Genomic DNA, 22,218 nt, shown 5'->3' on the forward strand with positions numbered 1-22,218 from the left:
TCACCTACCTCTTTATTGGTCCGTCGTTAATGACAGATAAAACGCATGCATGGAATAAAGAATTTATTGTAACGTTACTATGCATTAGGAAATGTACAAGTTATGAGACAACGTTTAAGTAGTTACGATAACGTACATCTTGGCCCTTTAACACGTGGAACGTAACTTATCTTTGGTATTAAACGGATAATGCAACGATGTCTGTTAACTCTAGCTGAAAGTCATCTTTAGTAAACAATTTCGTTTAACAAATCTAAACGTTGTATGTAAAAAAGGAATCGTACGCCTAAGTATGATAATCTTATCTATCAGTTATGGCCAAGTTTCTGTCGAAGGGTGTTATTTTCTATTTTACAGTCGTATGCCGTGCAAAACGTCTGATTGTCTTTACACTGGAGCCATACATACGACATCATTGCGTGGAAAGAAAAAGAGAAGCGATAAACGACTATAAACGATGCCCGAACGAATAATAGCCATCGAAAAGCTTTATTGAACTTAAGTTGCGGTCCCTAAAATGCTTTAATTAATACATCGAGGCGACTGTACATAGGAACTGTATAAATTAAAACATCGCAAGCGACGTACAAGCGAACAACCTTATACACGAGAAACGTACATAGCGAAAGATAGCTGTGTTAAAATAATAAATGCACAAACACGCTACAACCATATCGTTCAATAAAACCTTTTCTTCCGTCGTATTATTTTATTTTTTTTTTTTTTTTTTTTTTTTGGTTCTTCTTTATACAGGAGAACTGTTTTACGCTTTACAGCAGATCGAACGAGACACCGTGAAGAAGCTAAATGCTGAAGTCGCATGTATGCGTTTAAAGATAGTTCGCGAATTATAACTTAGCGAGCACGAAGGTACATTGTACAAAATGTTACTTATACCTATTACATTATAAACATATTTACATCGATCAGTCAAATAAATATTTCCTCCTTAGTCTTTGCGTATTTAACGATGCTAAGTAATTAGCGATCGAACAGCAACGTCCGAATTTCTTAGTATCTTACTATAATATGCAAAGAATTCGTGCGAAAGTAAAAGAACAATCGTAGTGGCGGTGATGCATTGAACGAAATATCTCTACCATTGTACTCTAATGTACTTTTTTATCGTAGAAGAAATTCTGCCTCGTTTTCGAACACAGCGTTAAAACCCTAGCAGACACTACCGTTTAAGCTCTGTTAGCTAAATCGCGCCTAAATTTTGATTCGCATTAGAATCTCGAAGGTACGATCGCATTCGCGGAAACAGACTTTAACGACGACGCTTAGTTAGTCTTTGGAAAGAGCTACTGTTCCATAGAGTTTCTTCTTCTATTTTTCTTTTTTTTTATCTTTCTTGGATATGGTTTTCCTTTCGAAACTAATCTTTGTCCTCTTGAAAATTTCTTATATTCTCGAAGTTTCACAATGTTTTCTTTTTCTTCGCGTGAGACGATATTATAAAATGATAGATTTGGTCGCATCTATAATCTGCTACTTATAATAATGTACGATACGATGTTTCTGTATTACCTCTCGTTACATGTATATCACAGAGTTCAATATAATTTCTTACGCGTTCCTTTTGCGGCATCGAGCGAAACTTTTGAAAATAATTGTTGCTTATTCTGTTCATTTCGTTTTACAAAATGCTCTTAAGATAAATATCCTCGACGATCGTTAATGTTTCGCGTACATCCGAATATTACGATATAATGGATAATTTCTACAAAAAATATTAGAATTTTTAAGTAACTACTATTTACAGCGATAATATTGCGTCGCGCGTCTCGCGGTCGGTACAACCTAATTTCAGTATTCTGACAGTAAATACAAGTTAGCGTGGCTTTCGATCAACCAATTCTTTCATTCGGTTTCCCGAACGAACAGTTGATCATTGTACTATTACGACTCCACTTCTTCGTGGCTGGTCATTTAAATAAAATAATATCGTAGAAATATTTGAACAGAAGTATTCATAAGTTTTCATCCAATGATCGATAGACTAGAATATTTTAAATAAATCCTACATACTTCTTTTTTATGATTGGCCACCTATTCGTCCATCCGAGCTGTCTTGCACAGTTAAACCATTAGTGAAATTTTACAAGCTACAAGTTACAAGTTGCCACTACCAATAAATACGTTTGAACAATATTAACAAGTTGCTAATGAAATTTTCCAAATAAATCTGACAAGTCAAAGGCCACACGAGAAAACATGATAAGCATATTTTAACATCACTTGATGGTATTTTGATGGTATTTACTTGATGGTAACGAAAAAACCAACAAGTTCCGTACAAAATCAATCGAATAACTAATGGAATGACAAATAATACTTTTAACATATTCCAGAATCGACACGTACAATTTCTAAATAATAATAATAATAATAATAATAAAAAAAAAAAGTTTTGATAATATAGGATTAGTCGTGATAACATACAGATTTCCTATAGACTTATCATGTTTGTTCTCTGTAGTCTTCAATTACAAAATATCTGATTACCTTATTTGATGGAGAATTATAAAACGATACAAGATAAGTTTACATCCTATAACGTGTGACTTGTCAATTTACTAATATTATTAGTCGGTATATTACTGTGCAAGTGTGCTCTGACCGCTTATTTCTTAACACCCGAAGTTTCAGTCTTGCCGACTGTACGTTGTGTTTTATGTACATTGGGTATCGTTCTTGGCGCGTTAACGTTCTTATTTGCCTCGAACTTCTGTTGAAGGGAGGCCACGTTCGATTTACTGCTCGCTGCTCTTTGCACCGGGTTCGTCTTCGCCCCTGAATCTTTCGTCTCCGTCTTTTGACTCGGCTTTGATTGTGCGCTTTTGGTAGCCGATTCCTTAGCGGATAACGATTTAGTCACGCTCGTGTTACCAGTCGGAGATTTCTTTTTCTCCGCGAGACTAGTTCCCTTGGACGCAATGTTCAATGGCTTAATAGGGGTGGCGGGTGCTTTCGTAGTACTGCCTCGCGATAACGTCGGCGTTTTCTGAACGTTTTTCGACTGAAAGTTAAGCTTTGCATTGTTTCCTACAACGTCCGGCGACTTTGTACTGATTTGATTAGAATTTGAACAGCTCGACACTAAGTCCGGACTGTTAAACTTTCCCCCGTTATCCTTAGGACTACAAGGCACAGTTTTCAGAGATAATCTATTAACGTTCGTGTGAGAATCCTGCTTCTCTAGGCTACCGTTCGACTGATTCGCATTGCCACCCTTTGTATCCGAATTTTGCCCGGTTGAGTCCACGCTCGCATTCGAACCCTGCTTCTTTAAACTACTGTCAGAATACTGTTTAGACTTGGATGCGGTGTCCACAGCTTGTCTGGCGCCGGAGTTCGCGTCCTTCGTGATCGAACCTTTCGCGATGTTCGGCGGAGTCTTCGTTCTTCCAAGAGGCGGTTTCAACGGCTCTTTGCCGTCGTTTGTCCCTTCGTCGCTTTTCGAGTGAGTAACAGTTCGTTGAGTCGGTCGACTCTTCATCGACATGATCGGTTTTCGAGGCCCCGTCTCCTCTGTTGTGCTTTTCATCCCCAGTTCCTTCGATATCTCGTCGTTTAGATTCGGATTCGCTAGATTCAGCGACAACAGTTTCCCTTTGTTAGGCTTGTTAGCGTCGGCAATTTTCTCGGGCTCCTGTTGCGGCACGTTTAACGCTGATGGATTCAGGTAACCCGAGCTCGTCGTGGAACTGGACGAGTTAAACTTTCCAGACGCGGAATTGGAATAAATGCTGCCCGGCGATTTGTAGTGACTCGAGTTCATGTAAGTGCCAAGAGAATTGTTGTAACCCAAGTCCTCGGTATTTTTCGACGCACCCTCGTTCTCTTGCGCTTTTCTGGCCAAAGTAGCGGTGGAATATATGGAATCAAAGTTTCTGTTTGATATCTCCGACACGATCTCCGACAACAGGCCCATCGTTTCCAATCCGCCGGAATTGGCCGTGGGATCGACGCGTTTCGGTAATTTGTATTCGTTGTCGATCTGTTTCTCCGATTCCATGTTCTTCCTGCTCTTCTCAGGCAGAGTCTCCTCTATGACCGCGTATATATTGTCGTTGGTGGGTGACTCTTCCGTTATTTTGGTCAGCGACGACTCGCTGACGAGGTTCATGCAATCGTCGTACGCGTTGTCCACGATCTTCTGCGGGTTCTTCACTTGCGGTGTCTGATATCCAGGCAGTCCAGGGATCTTGCCACTTTCGTTCATTTTGTCCGTCGTTGTAGGAATAGGAGGTCCCGGCGGAGGAGCCGTAGGCCTTGTGCTCGCAGGGATGCTGGTGGGTCTTTTAACCGGTGTCGTCTGTCGCATCGATCCGAACGTCTGAATCGCAGGTCTCGGAGTGATCTTGCTGTCTCTCATGGACTGGGCGCGCAACACGACGTTCTTTTTCTCCGCGTCGGCCGCGGGGATCACAGGAATCGCTGGTGTAGGAATTTCAATCTCTTTTTGAGGGATGGGATTGGAAATCTCCAAGTTTCTCAAAATTTCTTTATCTATCACTTTGTTCGCTTTATGATGGTGTATTCTGGGCAGAGAATTCGTTGTCTTCTCGTCCTTCTGTGACATCTGCAGGCTACCTTTCATGATACCAGAATTGGGTCGAAGCATCGAGGCGATTCTGTTCAAAGTGCTGCCCTTCTCTGGCTTCTTTTCAGCCTCTGGCACCAGTAAATTGGTCAAAGGTGTACTGCTTGGTCTCTGTGGCTTTTGGACGTCGGCGGAGATCGGCGGAGCCGGTGCTGGTCTCGTTGGACCGTCTATAGTAGACTTGTTAGAAATTTTAGGAGCCACTAGCTCCACCGATGTGCACGTAGTTGCAGCCAATACCGGGCTGCTGATCAGAGGACGAGCTGTACATCCTGGATTCAGTGGAGGCAGAATTGGCGCGGTTGACTGCACCTCGTTGAAACTGCTAGTGGAACTGAGCAGCGAACTGCGCGCTGGATTGCACTTGGGAACTGTCTTGATGTTAGTCTTAATAGCTACAGTTGGAATCGTGGGCGGAGGAGGTGCTGGCTTAGTCGGCTCGGGGCTCTTCGGTTGATTTTTTATCGGCGTGATCGTGAAACCTTTGAACTGGCCGAACAAATTATTGTTGTAACGCTCGTCGGTATCCGCTTTCGGCAACAAACTCGCGCACGCTGGATCCTGACTGAGACTAGAATCGATCGTTTCGATGTTACGAGGCAAGGGACTGGAACGATCGATCGTTTTGATGGACAGTCCGTTGTGGCCACGATCGGTCCTGAAATTTTAAGCACAATCGTAAGCTGGAGGGAATCGAGGTGTTCAAAGCACATGCTACAGCAACCAAACCAAGGTTCCGATTTCTTAGAAATTTCGTAGCCTGATCGCGGAACCATGCAATCGACACATGCGGCTTTAGACAAGGAAACAAACTCGTGCGCAACAAACGCAGTCATTCAGATCCAGAAATCTTTCGGACGCATGCAAACCGCGAGAAAGTTGCAGGGAAAGTTAGTCAAAGATTAAAGTGTTAGTAGCAAGCCCTCTGGAGGAAGGAAATTCTTGATTACATAAGAAAATTCTGTAGATTTTGTATGAAACACTACGTTTATTCAATAAACTTATACAATTGATCCGTTTCAAGTATGAGCAATTTCGATACGAGGACGACGAGGCAAGAGTATTTTAAGTCATACTTTCTGCTTTTTACCATGGCAGGAGAGCCATTTTAAGATTCATTGCATTCTCCAATCAACCCACAGCCTATCTTTTTTCTTCCTTTTTGGATTAGATATGTGCTCGTCTTTAAATTTAATATTTTCTTTAGATATGCTCTCGAATTTCTTTTTTTCTTCTTTTTACAAACTTTCCTAGATTTATTACCTCGTCTTAAAAGTCTTATGTCTTTACATTCGACAGATGTTCCATCTCAATTATATGCATCACGTTCAAATATTATGTTTGAGTCGTCAAGCGGCATGAAAATCAGAAAGTCAACGAAAAACAGCTTCTCGTGTTTTCCCCGTGTGATTTTTATCTTTAGGATATTGAAAATATACTTGAACGATTTGAATGATTTTCAAAAAGTAATCAAACGTCGAGCTCTGTTATATGTAAGTTATTCAATCGGGAATCATTACGAATGTTGAATCACCCCGTTAATACTGATTTATCGACTCCATTGTAAGTGAGCCGCTCAGTAATCTTAAAATGCAAAAGCCATCGAAGAGAAACTCACACATGCTCATGCTCGTATAACATTCATTTTCTATGCATGCTCTAAATCACGGTTCTCAACTTTTCCCTGGAACGTGATTTTTCCATTCGTCAAGGTATTAATCGAATAAATAATTAGGCCAACGACTAGCCATAGATGCTTATTCACGTTGATCGAGTCAGTAGAGAGCCGTTTTCGTTCTATTTTATTATCACCCAGTTTTTGGTAATACTACCACATGACGTAATATGCGTCCTTTAAATGCATTTACATATAATAGTTGAAAATTATATTACGTCATATATACTTTTATTTATTAACTTATGTATGTATCATTGCTTGAGCATGAAATAACAATAGTAAGCGAAGATTACAGAAAAGAAAAACACGATAAGTATACCTCTCTGATTGTCTGATTTTTACGTTACCTTGTGACAATGAATAATTGAAAATGAAATCGATCTTATTAGATTCAAACATGTGCGCGTAAGGAATATCTTAAAGTAACTGTGAAACTGACCAAAAGTTTTATGAAAATCAGACACCTAATTAGTCAGGCAAATAATATTTTAAATACTTTAATGTCTTTAATATTTGAATAGTATAAGCAGCGATATTATCTAAACGTTGAAGAGTACGAAAAACCGGACGGAAAAATGTCTAATTGGAAAACCAAAGGAAAAGATAATTCGGTATTGTTTGACGACATTCTTGTCTTATCGTGTTCTTCCTCTATAGTCTCCAAATGAATAAATAAATCACTTACACGCGAAATATCTATTCGCTTCGATATTTACGTTACAAATAAAAAAATTATATCCTTTCGTTCGACTATATTATTTATAAAAATATAATTGGAATAACGTTAAAAATGTGCACAGCAAACGTGCCACGGCAGGACTTTTTCTTACGAGTTGCGCGGTGCCCGGAGATTTGACAAATTAAATACATAAATCCTTAAAGGAAGAAGCTCTGCGAGTAGAATAGAGTATTCGTTGTTTGCCACAACAGAACAGTTACAACATAAAAATCACAGCGTACTTCTTAAAGTCGTTTAGACAACGATAAGAATTAAATTGCATTAACCGCCACCGCTATTCTCAACCCTGTACTGCATAATGCAAAGGTCATAGCTTTTATGAGAAAATTTTGCTGCGACCTTCGCACTAAAAGATATATTCTATACTATGCGTGAATATAGTAAAGTGGGGAGAAAAAAAAAAAAAGATAAAGGGCTACATCTACGTAATAAGGTTTAAGAAAATTTGAAAGAAGATTTTCAACGGGGTTCCGCAAGTTATAGGAAAAAGATCAAATCTTTGGCTTTAAACTTTGCGCTGGGGCCGGTGGGGGTGGCGGTTTTTTGTTATAGAAGGGTGCAGGTGCCTTCGAATATGGTTTCCCATCGGGCAGCAACGGTTCACCTGTCTTTGGCGTAACGCCAACACTACCACCACTTGAGCTTTCGTTTAAATGCTCGAACTTTACTTCCGTTTTAAGCGTGAGCCCTTTGATATTCTTCGTGGGCTTTTTCTGCATTTGCTGAATACGTTCCGCTATTTTCGTGCCTAATTCCGTCCTAATGGAATTTTTCCTTGCCTGACCTTCTACGGACGAAGGCTGAGCAGATTGATCGGATTCAGAGATGTCGGGTTTCTTATTACTCACACTCTGATCCATATTGCTAAGCAACATCGACTTTCTCTTCGCGATGCTGTTGCTGCAGTTAATAGCGTCTGGGTTAGTAGTTGATATCAGATCGGTTTTAGTTATCTGAAGCTTCTCTTTCGGCGGCAGATTGTCGCTGATCGTAAATATTCTATCCGAGTTACGAGAATTCTCTTGTCGAGGCGAAAAGAAAATGACCACCCTTTCGTAAAAGTTTTTACCGAGCCTGTGACTCGAATTCGCCCTGCGAGCACCGCGCGACGAAAAGGCATGCGGTTTGCATTTCTCTGTAACACGGTCGAGACTAGATACGTACGTTGACATCATGCTCTTCTTCCAGTGCTGGCCAGGATTTCTCACGTACCAAATACCGAACGAGGACAGAGCGATCATCGGTACGATCCCCAAAAAGATAATGTACAGGGCCATTATGAAGTCGCTCCTCGCTGTAACAAATATACGATACGAAACAAATTAGTTTTCATGGGTGGTAAGGTCCGACGATATTGTGCTCGGTCGCGATAAATCGAATAAAATTGATTCACCGTTCGGATCCTCCGCCGGACCGCTGTCCTCGGAACCGCCCACGCCAGGTTGAGTGCAATCAGGTGGCCGGAAGCCACGATTGCAATGACAATGGCCGAGACTATTGCACACTCCGTTGCCTCCGCAATTATTAGGACATGCTTTCCCTCCGGATACGGAAGCACGCAAATCGGCTACCGGCATACATTTCTGATTCACGCACATCTAAATCGAAATCACGAAATTTACAATTCACGTTGGAAAATATTTTATAGTAGAGTCTTTGGTAGCCGAACTTTTACTACGCTTCGATATTCCAATCCTCTGCTATTTAAACTTTCTTTTATCTGGATTGAACGTTTGCTAGTAACAGACATTTTGCAATGCTATTGTAATTACAAATATTGTTATTACATGTACGAGATATGTTCTTATATATGAGAAATAGAGGGGAGAAATGTAACAAGTCACATCTTTTGTCTTTTGTAGGAGACTAATTTTGGATTCGATACATCGTCAGATGGTTTCATATCATAAAAATTGTTCTTGGATTTAGGGCTTAAATACATGCCTTTGCCGTCTGTACATCCCTAAATATTTTGGAGGTATTCATTTTCATAATATTAGTTATTTTGTTACTTTTATATAAAATTGCTCGTCGTGTTATAAGTTCTCTATTACCTTTCCAGGTGCACACTTTGCGCCATCTGGAGAGAGACCAGGGTCCACCTGATTCAATCCTAAGTCCACAATAGCCGAACGACAGGGTATGATCTTCCCTCCGGTGTTGATAAACGAATGGCTGAGAATCGCCACGGATTCCATACCGAATTCTAGTCTTTCGTTCAAGTGCTTACAATGTAGCATTCCACACAAAAGATTTCTAAAATAAAGGAGAAACCAAGTTTCATTATTACCGATACAGTCTATACTCTCTTCCTTACTTACAGACATTCTATACAGATATCTTATTTATTTCGTTTCGAGTCACAAGAAAAGCGTAGTCATATTATGTTTTTCTTTTTCCTCTTCCGTACCACTTGTGTTTTAAAAGAGAACGGACCTCGCTTTTCTTCCATCTCCAAAGTAAATAAATAAGACATTTTAACGAAGAACGTAACACAATTCTACCAAAAACTGGAGCAAAGAAAAATCATCTTGTCTTACTCGTCGGTACACTTGACGTAGCTAGACTCGATTCGATTGTAGCCACAATTGCCATGCTTCGTGCCTTTATTGTTCATGTCATAGCACTGTGCGTCGGAAGAGGTTCCAGTAGGTCCCCATAGCAGCTTACATTGGTCATTATGAGTTCTGCAAGAGCCCTGGTAGCAGAACGCTTTTCCCATGCTGCATGGTTCACCGTCCATCTTAAACACGTCCACGGGACAATATTCGCTCTGGCCAGTGCAATATTCCGGCAAATCGCATTCGTGCTCGGCGCTTCTGCATTCGGTGCCCGCTGATTTCGGTCTGCAAGTTTTTAAATCGCAACATTCGCCGGTGGCGCAGCTCGCATTACTATGCAACATGCAGGTGGTCACGTTGCAACAGGGATTGTCGCAGTTCTCTTTCAGGCCACAGTCGCACTGTTCTCCGGGTTCCACGAACCCGTTACCACAAATCGGGCTATCGAACAGTTTCTGCGGTTTGTTCCTCAAACAATAATCCATGCCGTGCTCGAACGCCAGAGCCAGATGCTCCAGAGAACAAGTGGACCAGTGCGTTGGTCCCGACGAGCCGCTCGACGATGCCATGATGCATCTGTAATCAGATGCAATCGAGCGTGTTTAGACCCCGATGTTACTCTAGCGAAAATGACGGTAATCGTAATGACGCCATCCTGCGAATGCAGATCGATGGCCTTGTTTCACAGAGGACCGACGAAAGACCGTGGGATCACGAGATTCGAACACCAACTATACCATACTCATTGTCTGATTGACTCGTTCCTTTTTATTTAAATTTTTCTATCGCTGTTGACATCCATTGGCGTCGTTGCCACGTTACTCGCTCTAACGTACAGTTCGCGGAATAAAAGAAAATTGACCACGTTTCAACATACGAGCCATTGGTCAACTGCGTAAATTGAAAAGTACAGAGAGCGATGTTACGAACGCTTGAAAATTTACTTTGGAATTTACTATTATTTATGTCGCCTTAAGAGCAGGTCGTTCGTTCCTCGAAAACGAAAGAGAATTTCATTCTGATCGTGTATTTATTTGATGAAACTAAAGAAATAAAAAGCGAAGTTGCGGCTTCTGAATTCAAAGAACAAGCAGAAGACAACTCTTCTTGCGGAGCGGTAACAGGCTGTCGATGTTTATGTTTCGTAGGAAATTTAAAGCTACAAGAATACGTGGAACGTAAGTTGACGGTATGCAAAAATATACAAAATACACAAAGTAGATTTTTAAACAAAACCAAACGGTAAATAACAATTGAAATGAACTCACTTTTCTTCCGGACACTCGCAATCAGCCGAGTCGTGTTCCATACCGAAATTGTGACCCATTTCATGAGCGACGGTAGCTGCTACTAATCCCACGACGTTCGAATGATCCATCGAGACACCACCGGAGAATTCGTACGTGCATATTGGTCCCTTAAGCGCTTTTCCAACCACGCCTCCTTCGAAAGTGATTCGGCTAAAAATATATTTTATATTTTTACAAATATATATGATACGCATGTACAGCTTGGGTCTTATTTTATATTTTTGACAGCAGCTTTCGAAGCATGTGGTTAAAAAATATTTTCGTTTCTGGCTTACGTCAACAGCTGGGCGTTATCGTTCGGCATGTCCTGGACCAGCTTCTCCCTCCTGTACCGAAGGAAATTCGAGAGGGTGGTGTCCCCGTTTGGAGACAGCGCTATTTCATCCGCGTCAGACCAAACTTGCACCCCGACTAACGCGATGAATATGTTCAGTGGCATGTACAACTGAAACACGATGGATTCTCGTTTTATAATCGACACGTTATTTTAGTAAAAATCTATACCATCGCCCGTATGTAAGTACGCGTCTGACAATGTTCGCGTATTCATTTGAAAAATTCAAATATTCAAAAAGGCTGTACTAACTGCATTGATAATGTTCGCGATATCCTTGCAATGTTGATAAACCTTGTCCACGTTCTCGTCGAGAGCGATGTATTCCTTTTTATCGATTACGAGGACCAACTCTACGTATCGGGAATGCCTGTTAGCGTTGTAGGGTCCTCGAATCGCTTCGGCCGCTCTCTTGTGCTGGAAGAAAAAAATTCAATTCGAGATATTAAACGAGAGTACAACGATTCAGCCGATCTTGCAGCTACAATAATTCGAATCTTTTATCTTCCAATCGAGCTTTCATTCGCTTCTATCGAGAGAAGGATTTTCAATGTTCTAAGGATACTATCGACACAAAGTTACGTATCTTCAGAAATTTTCGCAATGATGGTACAAACAAGTAATTTTCCAGTGAAAATGACCAATTACCCAGGAAGTTACATTGATCGAGCGTCTAACAGTTAAACTACGTTTCCTAAGTATTGGAACATTGTTGGTTACAATGTTCTACTACTGGCAAACTTTAACAGATTATATCTTATTTACCATTTTACACGTTACGAGCTATGACGATAGATTTACAATAAAATAAATAGAAAATAAAAACAGCGAAAACCGTTAATATCAGTAAGTGTGCTAACAATTTATCGCCGATAAAGCTACTTGTACAGTTGAAGAAAAAGCAAAAAGAAAATGAAAGAAAAACAACAGAGAAGAAGAAGAATCAATTCGACACGAGTGTGCGAAGATCAAGAGTATTCGCGAATGTTCTAAAAAAACCAAAGTAATCCTATGATCAGAACAACAGAACTTAGAACAACGTATCTTACCCTCGTGGCTCTGTTGACGATCCCGCGGTGTTCATAGCCGAGAACATGGTGCGGCGTTCCTTCGTAACCTGTACCGAACAAAAAACTAAGATCATCGTCTCGGTCTCGGATTCTTGGTAAAGTTAAGGACAAAGAGAGGAGGGAGCCGGCAGAATCTTGCTCCTACATTCGTTAAGACAGTTAAGGAGAGACCAGTCTTAGCGAGACAGGTCCTCCAGGCCAGGAAAGGAGCGCGTGCGCTGCGACGAACCAGGCTAACGTAGCTCTAGATCGAACCGGTCTCATCATCCGTGAGACTTCCTATCGAGAGCTAGGAAGGACAAGCATCGAAGGATACGAGGATATGGTATGGAGGAAGTTTAAGATATCCGTGTTACGAATTCGCGAAATTCTCGCAACATTCCTTGTCGTTGATCAGCGACGAGCTGAAATATATCGCGAACAGGCTTGGAAAGTGTCGTAATATCGACGTTTCGGATTTTAAAACGGTTAGGAAGAACCTTTTACTCTGAATTACCGTTACGTAGAACCGAAATGTCCAACGTATTGTCTGTTCGGTGACGTATATGTACGTCTACGTACACTACCGTGCGTAAGTATTTGTACACTTGGCGTAACTCGATCAAAGTGTTCACGTTTCTCTTACATTTTCGACGTAACGATAGAACAATGTTTTTCTATTGTCAATTCTCTGTTTCTTGCCCTAACTAGGATCGAACGTTCAGCTAAATCGAAACTGAAACAGGGGATACACCTGCATCGATAGAATATTCCATAGTTGTCTCTAATAAATAGCTGAAATTTATTTACGATATTTATTATTAATTTACAAAATCCTTTATAAAGTTTTAGAGCGCGACTGGAAACATACGTTCCAAACGTTCTAAGATCTTTTAACGCTGGATAGACGCCTCGAGTCATTTAACTTTAAGACGTTTCAACACAAGCGACTTTCATCCACCTTCGATTATAGCTTCTTTGCTTAAACTAATTAACGTCGACTATTGTTTTTGGCATTATCGATCAACTACATATCGTTGCCCGAGGTAAGACCAGAGGCGATGCTTAGATTAAACAGCTTTATTCGAAGTGAGTTTTAAACATTTCCTATTATTTGAGAACGTGCAAATACTTATACACGTGCGGTAGCATATATATATATATCTATATGTATGTGTGCCTACATACGTACATGCATCCCTGATAGTTTGCCAGGTTTGTTCTCTTTTCTCTAGAAGTATCTTAGTACTTGCGAACGGGAATGTACGTAATGGACATGAATTTCGTCATTCGCCTATCATCCATCATTTTCATCTACCATTAAAATTACATTAAGATTGCGATAATTACCACAAGTATGATTGGCAACCAGATCGCTGTGCTTGTAGACGTAATGCTGCGAGTCCAAGGATTCTTGTTCCGGGTGGATGTGGTGCAGGTTCTCGCCATCGAAAACGACACCACGCAGCCCTCTGCACGTAGACACCGCTACCCAAGAACCAGGAACGTCACGAACGCTACCTTGATAGTGGCATAGTTCCTGCGAATTTCAATGGAACATCGATTTCGTTAGTGTCGGCCCTCGTCGATTTTCCGCGACTGTTCAAACTCTGGAATTGGTACGGACGACTCGGAGTTAGCTGGCAACTTCCGGCTACCGTTTACAAAGGATCGTCGCGATAAAAAGATCTGCGATGCAAATGCGAACGGATAAGAATTTCAGTCAAAGTTTTGTCAACGACGACGGGCAAGAGGCTGAGACTAGAAAGGGGCCGAAGAAAGGAATGGAAGTTGACGCGGGCGTTACATTTTAGCGATGCAGGAAGTAAAGGAGAAAAGTTAGACCGCCGCCTAAGAAGGATTCCCATTCGTCGGTCCGGACGAATATCCCGGACGTGCAGTGTTCAGCCGTGCGTCCGACCGGTACAAATATAGTTGGCCCAGATTCCCATTGGACCAGCCATTTTTTCCTTTTCCTTTTGTATCTCCACTTTCCAAACAAGAATTCGCCGCGCGCGCGCGATTCCAAGAGCAAGCGTCATCGGGAACGTGCCTCTCGCGGAAAAGTGATTTATCGGGCGATTATCATGAAATTATCGGGCTGCTGCCGTGCAAAAGCATCCGGATGTCTGCCTATTTTCGACCAGTCGTATTTCAATTACAAAATTGCGCGGATAATATAATTGCGATGATTTCACTTTTTATAATCGTCACGGTTACGTATAATAGCGTTAATTGGTTTTTGAAAATCCACATGGAATAACAAAACCGGTGTGCGCAACTGCCAGGTCACAGAATTATTTTCTCTCTCGATAAACTCTTTATCCTCAAATTTTTTCATTTTTTCATTGCATCGTAAGTCGGATTAAAAAGCGTCGGCGCGATCAGCGATATTTAAATTATTTAATACGCGTTTGCTACGAACGTGGTACTAGATATAATAAATAGTAAAATATATCGTCGCTACGTTTTTTAAAAGACAATTTACTGATTTCACGATACAAAGATCGCAGGTGTAGCTCCCAAATACCAGTTTATCCTTCGCTCGTACACATCGGAAATGCACGTACACTGGTCCTTTAATTTACGCGGCGCTTCATTTACGCCAGTCTTTTCTTTACGCGGCAGTTTTTACGCGCGATCTTAATTTACGCGGCTACTCGCGTCAGTGCTGTATGCGATAAGGATAAAAGTACATTACGTCGCGCTATCTTTTCTTTCGCACTGACAGACGTTATTTATACGATTTTCATTCGCGTAAAACGAATCCATGTGGAACGGATACCGCGCGTAAATCGAGAGACGGGTGTACTATTGCTAAAAATCGATCAAAGTCTCTAGATTCTTACGTAGAGTAGCGTAGGTTGACTCGCGTCTCCTCTCTCGGGGGAAAATCTGGATTTCCGAAAAGCGAAATTTTATCCAACGCAAACGTAATTTCGCCAAAGTTTCTTTTTGCAACGCGAGAGGGGGTGGAGAAGCGAGACAAGAACAAAGGGCTATAATTACTGGCGTTTCGAGTGCGAAACCTCTGAAGAGCGTTCTAACTAGTTGAATTCGCAGAATTTCCCCCATTTAAACGACCGAAATTAGCTCGTCCGTTTGGCCGCGACTGCGAGGGCAAATAAAACCATAGAGTGCAAGAGAGAGAGAAAGAGAGAGACAGAGGCAACTGGACGTGCCAATTCATTTATTCAATTGCATAAAACGTGGAACGGACGAAAACAGGCGGCGCAACGAACTCGACGATACGCGGCCGACCGATGTTTTATTCCCGTTCATTAACCGTAAATAACGCGACACGATAAAAAATTTATATCAATGTCGGGTGTTTGAATCGTTAAAAAATGTCGACAGCCATTTTTCTTCCTTTCCGCGCATCGTATATCGAGGAAAGGCCGTTATTTTCCTCGCGTGATTCACGGGGCGAACGCGATCCTAACGGAACTGGCAGAGTTACGGCTCTCTTCGAAATGAACGAATAGGAAACTTACCTCGAGAAAACGTTCCTTTCTTTTTACGATTTTTGGTAATGCGCCGTTTGCACCAGAAACCATTATAAAGGCAACCAAACGATTTTACTCGATCATTCTAACGAAATATCCTATTTTAGACAAACATTTTTTACACTCAGGCAATGGCCACGGTGAATGTTTATCGACGAGATCGATCGTATCAAAGGCCGACAGATGAACCGACAGATTTTTACGCATTCGTGCAAAATCCGAAGAAGCAAAAATGCATACGATATACGACAAAACTATATCGCATACCTACGGTAGAATATTCGTTACGACTTCTAATAGGTAAAACGAATCTTTAACTTCTGTCTCTTTTATCGCGCCCATAAAAATATAAATTTCCATAGAAATACGCGCTTCACTGATAAACGATAAAAAGGTCGATTTCATATGGAAACATCGTGAAATATATATCATCGTGCCGAGCTGTCCCTAAACGAACACGATCGTCGAGTAGACAGCTCCGTCGTGAAGATTAGTTAAATGTTTAACGTTTAAAGAAAGAACAAGCGTGAGCAATGTTCGGGTTCGCTTATGCCGTGCACGCTACTCGTCAACGTTATTTAAGAGTGATCGATACTCTCGAAACCGTGTCCGTCTATAGCAGGGCGTCCCGTATGGTTGGACAGTGAGTCAGCGTTATCGATTCCAACATTCTTTGCACCTGTATACTTGGCCAACGATCTCGTTTCCAGCAACGTTCCTTGAAATTCGGTTGTACATAGTTCGCCCTTAATTATCTCTTCCAATCCTCTCGAGCCGATTCAACGTATCGAAGAGTCGATTAATCGTGTCTGCTTGCCATTCGACAGAAACTACTTTTTGCGGATGAATGGACGCTCAATCCGTGATTCGCAAGCTCCAACGGGATACTTCTCGAGATTCTGCTTACTTTTACAATGTCACGTATATCGCAAATTGTTTTCAGTTGTCCAAAAGTTATTACTTGTACGTAGCAATTACTTGATTCGTCTGATTTATTTTATTTGATCTATGGATATTTATTTGATTTATCATAATTATCATTATATAATATCCAAGGATATTATATACGTTCCCTGTGGTTCAGACGATTCACCTGGCTCGGATATCGTCGAAAGTATCTGCAGCCTGATAACATCAGCCGTGCAATTATCCTCGAGCATCGCATTAGCCGATTTCGAGATAAGAATTCAGAATGTTTAGCGAAATATATGACACGGTAGTGTATACGAAGCAAATTGCAAAGATACAAGCTGAAGTGGAAGGCAAAGAAAAGGAACGCGAATCAACGTGGCGATTAGACGAACTCCATTATTACGTTTCACGCCTTTCAAGTTTAATTAAAAAAAAAAAAAAGAAAAAAAACTGAAAGACATTAAAAGTGTTCGGTGGAGCTAGGATGATCTGGAACTGTATAGAAAAGCGTGAAACATAGGAGAACTACACTTACCACTTTCGAGGGTGTGTGCACCACGTACGTGCCTCGATGCTGATGACGCTGCTGATATCCAACCGGTATTAGATCGGTGTTCAATCTCAGGTCTAGGACACGTTGCACACCGTCTAGTTCGAAAGCCACCGTCAGCACGTCAGCGTGTTCGACATCCTGGAAGCAAAACGGCAAGGACAAGTTAGCGTAATGGCAAAGCGCATTTTCCTATCGCGAAACCGCGCGTTTCCGCGTGAACACGCGATAAAACTTCTTCGAATCGGTATTCGAACGCATTATAATCGCTTCAAAGTTCGACATTATGCACCTGTTGCGCGGCACGACGTCGAGAGCTACCGGGATCGAGATAAAAGAAGAAACACATCGCGATCGCGTGGAAATGGAATCCGCCGGAAAACCGAGCCAACGGGCCAATTAGCTTCGATCGCTGACCGACCGGTTTACCTAGCCGGAAAATACTTTCCCCCGTTAACGATCTCTAGATTCAACGATCCGACGATAAAAAGCTATTATTTCGACGTTGCATGCGCCACTTTGCTTTCTAAAAGCCAGATTTCCCCGGCCTGTACAACAAAGAGCGCAATTCGCCACGTAACGCCAGATCTTCCATAAATTACTCTTTCTAGCTATTAACATTTTCCGTTATTTATATTTGTACGCAATAGAAACAGTTCGCGTAATTGATGCTAATTTAGGCAATTTTTTCAAACTGTGAAACTTGCTCTCTCGGCACGCGAGAATATAACACGGGGCTTCCTATATCCGATCTAACAAGTAGGCAAAAATACGCGGATAATGGAATTTTCGAATAGTATTAAGTCGTCCGAAAATTTTCTTTCGTTTCATAAGGAAACGGCGGATGCGCAACATTTTCTGTTTTATATTATTTTATCGAATTACGTATTATCCATTTTGTTTTATCGAAATAAAGATCGCAACGTTCGACGGATTAGGTTTCACGTTTGTATGAACCAATCAAAAACTCTAAGATTCTTAATAGATGCACCTTGGTATGTTACCAACGAAACGATACATCGCGACCTTACCCAATTACCTGACACGACGGATCAGATCCGCAGACTAAAAAGACAATACCCTTTAGATTTAAGCATTAGATTCAACTAGAATCAAACGTACTATAAACTCTTATAATCCAAGTTACAGTACCACGCCAAAGTAATTTACTTGTGATTTTCGATGAGAATTGATTGTAAAAAGTTTACCAAATAAAAAAAAAATGTTTGTATAAAGATGCACCGCTATAAAAGACGCGTCTATAAAAGAAAGACACTTTTCGGACAACCTAATAGAAGGATCACTCTTCTCGCGTTAAATTTTATTCATCGAAATAGAGATGACAGAAACTGTCAAGTTCCAATATTTAAATATCCTATACTTTTAACGCAACGTAACTCCGCAGTTGACCCTCGGCTGACTGAAAATTGATTTTTATTCACGAGCGTCAAATGTCGGATCTCCGTTGCATGCTCGAACTTCTTCTTTTTTTTTTTGTGACCGATTCGCGGTCGAAGGTGGGGCGAAAAGTCGACCGGTTAAAAAAATTTATATTCTCTGCAGCGATGGAGCTCGAAGTCGACTGGACGGGGCTAGGCGCGTCGAGCTTTTTCCGGCGAGTGTTTACGCGCGCGTCGACTAGGCAAATGAATTTACGAATCTTGTTTGCACCGTGCCTCGCTCCAATCCATCCCATGTTTAATTCATAGGAAATGCGTGACAGCTCACTTTTCCACGAACAGGAAATATCCTATCTTCGTATCGAAGACACGCGCATTATCATTGTTGACATGCCGATGGAACGGAAGTAGTCTTACGAAAATCAAAACGTTTTAAAAAAGAAGTGGCAAGAAAAACGAGATAAATTATTCTACGTACTTTTGTTCGTTTCGCTTGGTGATTGCGAAGGGAATATATAGATATGATATTTGATACAGCGCACGTGTTTCGGAAATAAGCAATGCCACGATTACGACGGTCGATATCGCGGAAGGTACAGTGAAAATACAACGAACGAACGTTTATATTTACGTTTCAATATTTCCGAAGATATTACAACGAATATGAATAATTTTCATAAACAAAATGAGAATACCACGACGAACAAAGATGCTACGAGCGACGCGAAGAGGTCTTAAATTAGGAAGCTAAAACAGTGGAAAAGCATGCGTTGTATACGCATGAATGTAACGTATAAAATTTAAATAAATTATTATAACTCGTGTTTTTCATTCAAGAATTCATTTTGTTCTATTAAAGTGGAATAGTAAATTTATGTTCGGGAATAAATTATCCACAAATACAGGTATGTGCTTCGATACGTGTTACATCGAACTGATCTTGAATACGATGTCGAATAAATCAGCTTGTTAGCACACTTGATGGTGTCGAAGAACGCGTTAAGAAAACATGCTTTAAACCCGAATTTGAAGAACAAGACAACTTGGATAATTATAATAGATGCTTGGAAAAATCGGAAAATAAAAAAGGTCCGAAAATAATTTCTTACAATTTTTCTCCCTACTTTAATCCTCATTTTTTGTGTGCTCTTTTTTGCAACATGGCGTGCAATGAAAACCCTTTCCCAGGTCAGGCTACGTTTCAGATATTCCGGGCACGGTCGGAGGATGCAGCCTGGATCGAAGATAGATGATCCACGGAATTCTACCGGCGTGGATTCTATCATCGTCGTTGGACAGTTAGCAATCCATACCTGGCCGATTGCCAATCTGGGAAACATTTCTCGATATTCCAATTGCTCTACCGCCATGACCCGTGCTCGTTCCCTGTCGATATCGAGAAACTAATGTGCAAACGGGTCAGGCCTTTTCCACGATTCTCGCCGGCGCAGGTCGTTTTTAACCGGTCCATTAGCAAGTAAAACTAACAATGCTCGGATCGATTTTCTCAATATCTCTTTACGCGGCTATGCCTCATTCAGGTTGGCCGATTTATTCGAATTCAAGCCGCTAGAGTTTGAATAACATAAATTTAAAGAGGAATATGTAACGAAATTTGAAGAAGAAAAAGGCAGTGCAAGAGACGAAAATATTCCTACGGTAGGTTTATTGCAGAAATATTGGGTTGGCAACTAAGTGGTTGTAGATTTTGTTATTAGTGCATATTCGATGCGCTCGAATATATGTGACTGACCTATACACAGACACTTACGGAAGTTAACGCACGTGCGTGTGCATAAACCAAATACCTGCAGACATCACGCAGCGTCGAAACAACATCGAAGGAATTTTGAACGAACGGGAAGTAGGAAGCTAAAAAATCATAAAGAGTAAGTATGACATTCTGGTAAAATACTCAAAGCTTTAAAAAAGAAAGGAATTCGATTTGTTGAAAGCATCGGAGCGTATTCCCTTAGTAGCACATATTATTATATATTATTGGGGTAGAGAAAGGTCTTCCTGGGAGAAAGTAGAAGATTGTGAAAATAGTTGGCACGATATTTTATACAGCAAAAAATTCGAAAGAAAGAAACGAAATAGCTCTTTCGAAATTACCAAGGGGAAACCCTCTTGGTAACTTGTATTATTGGAGCAGGAAAAAGGAGTCCCTAGGGAGAAATCGCAAAAGCTGGTTAAAGAGAGAGATTTCGTGGAGATTCTCATAAAATTGATCCTCGCGTCTCGTCCACCGCGCCCACCCAACTATTGTCATGGAACTGTGTTTCCACGAAATGTCCTCCATAACGCTGTCCTTGATTGCGTTCTCGTTTTGCAGGAAACGAGCCGGGAACACGGAAGGTCTCGTGACCGATCCTTTTGCCAAAGTATTTTTGCCACGAGGAGCGCCGTTCCGTCCCATTGTTTCCAGCGTTTCCGCCTCGAAGGACGTGGTTCCACGAGATTCTTCTTTCAACTATCTAGCGTTCAACTGCCAAACCAACGAGTTGACTTTGCGTCCGTATTTTCGCGCAAACTCTATCTACCGATGCGTGAATTCTTCTTAATTTCCTGTTACGTAATTTCTATAAAACCTTCTTTAATCGTTGGCTGTGTAACATTTTTCAAATTGAGTATAACGATCGTAACTGCGATAGTGGACCGTGTAAATCGCAGAGTCAGCGTGTGATCATTGAAACGCGTTAACGACTCGCTATGTGATTTTAATCGCGCGATGTCTCGTTTCTTCGATTAACGTGGTGCAAGCGTTAACCAATAGTCTTTATCTGTTTATCGATCGTCTGGAACTAAGCTCGAGGAAAGATATCTCATTATTTTATCGTGCGACTTGCTTTATCGACAGTTAACCTTTAGAAGGCAAAGACTGGATCGATTCCTTTTCATGCGCGTATTTTACGTTTATTATATTATCAAGTTATATTTGCACCGCAAGTATTCGAACAGTTTCGTAACTATTATTTAGAAATTCAGGAAGAGCCGAGCCTAATTGAAAACTAAGGCTGAACTTAATCTAGAAATGTGTGAAACGTCGAACTGTACGCCTTAATCGTGATGCAATAATTTGACGCTTTGACTGCCACGCAAAGGACAAAGGACACTACGGGAGTATTTTTATTATTCGAAGCGTATAATGACAAAATGATAACAACGTTCTTCCCCAATGTACCGTTTATCTTATTGGTGGCACCTTGGTATCAATTGATAGCGACACGTTATAACAAGGCTTTGTTCGTTTCAACAAACTATTCGCATTCGTCGTTTCGTCGTAAGCAAAACGCGCAGAATAAATCGTTGAAACGTGTAGAAGATATTAGTAAACAGTATTATGATTATCTTTAATTACGTTTTCCTCGGTCTTTTCTTGAACCTTTTAATTCTTTTCTCAGGCCTGGTCTAAACAAGCGAACCGAGATATTCGCAGAACGTCGTTTCGTTAAAGCGCGCGATCTACCGATACAAAACCTGGAAATCCAAAATATGCAATTTTTCATTGTACCACCGAAAAATGTCGATATCAGCGCACGTTATTCGATACCGCGATGGCAGGAAACA

At 41.0% G+C, this 22,218-nt stretch overlaps 1 protein-coding gene across 1 annotated transcript in view; it reads right to left on the reverse strand.

The window, feature by feature from the left end:
• Nucleotides 1–48: 48 nt before the first annotated feature.
• LOC100643666 overlaps nt 49–22,218 on the reverse strand; it is a 69,849-nt gene continuing 47,679 nt past the window's right edge. Inside the window, exons 3-13 of the mRNA XM_003401031.4 lie at nt 17,234–17,389; nt 13,631–13,820; nt 12,281–12,348; nt 11,484–11,648; nt 11,173–11,342; nt 10,856–11,047; nt 9,567–10,163; nt 9,081–9,282; nt 8,420–8,624; nt 8,191–8,320; nt 49–5,267 (exon numbers count right to left, since the gene is read on the reverse strand). Of these exons, the coding sequence (XP_003401079.2) occupies nt 2,627–5,267; nt 8,191–8,320; nt 8,420–8,624; nt 9,081–9,282; nt 9,567–10,163; nt 10,856–11,047; nt 11,173–11,342; nt 11,484–11,648; nt 12,281–12,348; nt 13,631–13,820; nt 17,234–17,389 (4,716 nt within the window). The 3' untranslated portion in view covers nt 49–2,626. The remainder of the gene's footprint in view (nt 5,268–8,190; nt 8,321–8,419; nt 8,625–9,080; nt 9,283–9,566; nt 10,164–10,855; nt 11,048–11,172; nt 11,343–11,483; nt 11,649–12,280; nt 12,349–13,630; nt 13,821–17,233; nt 17,390–22,218) is intronic.

This window comes from Bombus terrestris, chromosome 15, assembly GCF_910591885.1.
Source record: "Bombus terrestris chromosome 15, iyBomTerr1.2, whole genome shotgun sequence".
In the NCBI taxonomy this organism is placed as follows: domain Eukaryota; kingdom Metazoa; phylum Arthropoda; class Insecta; order Hymenoptera; family Apidae; genus Bombus; species Bombus terrestris.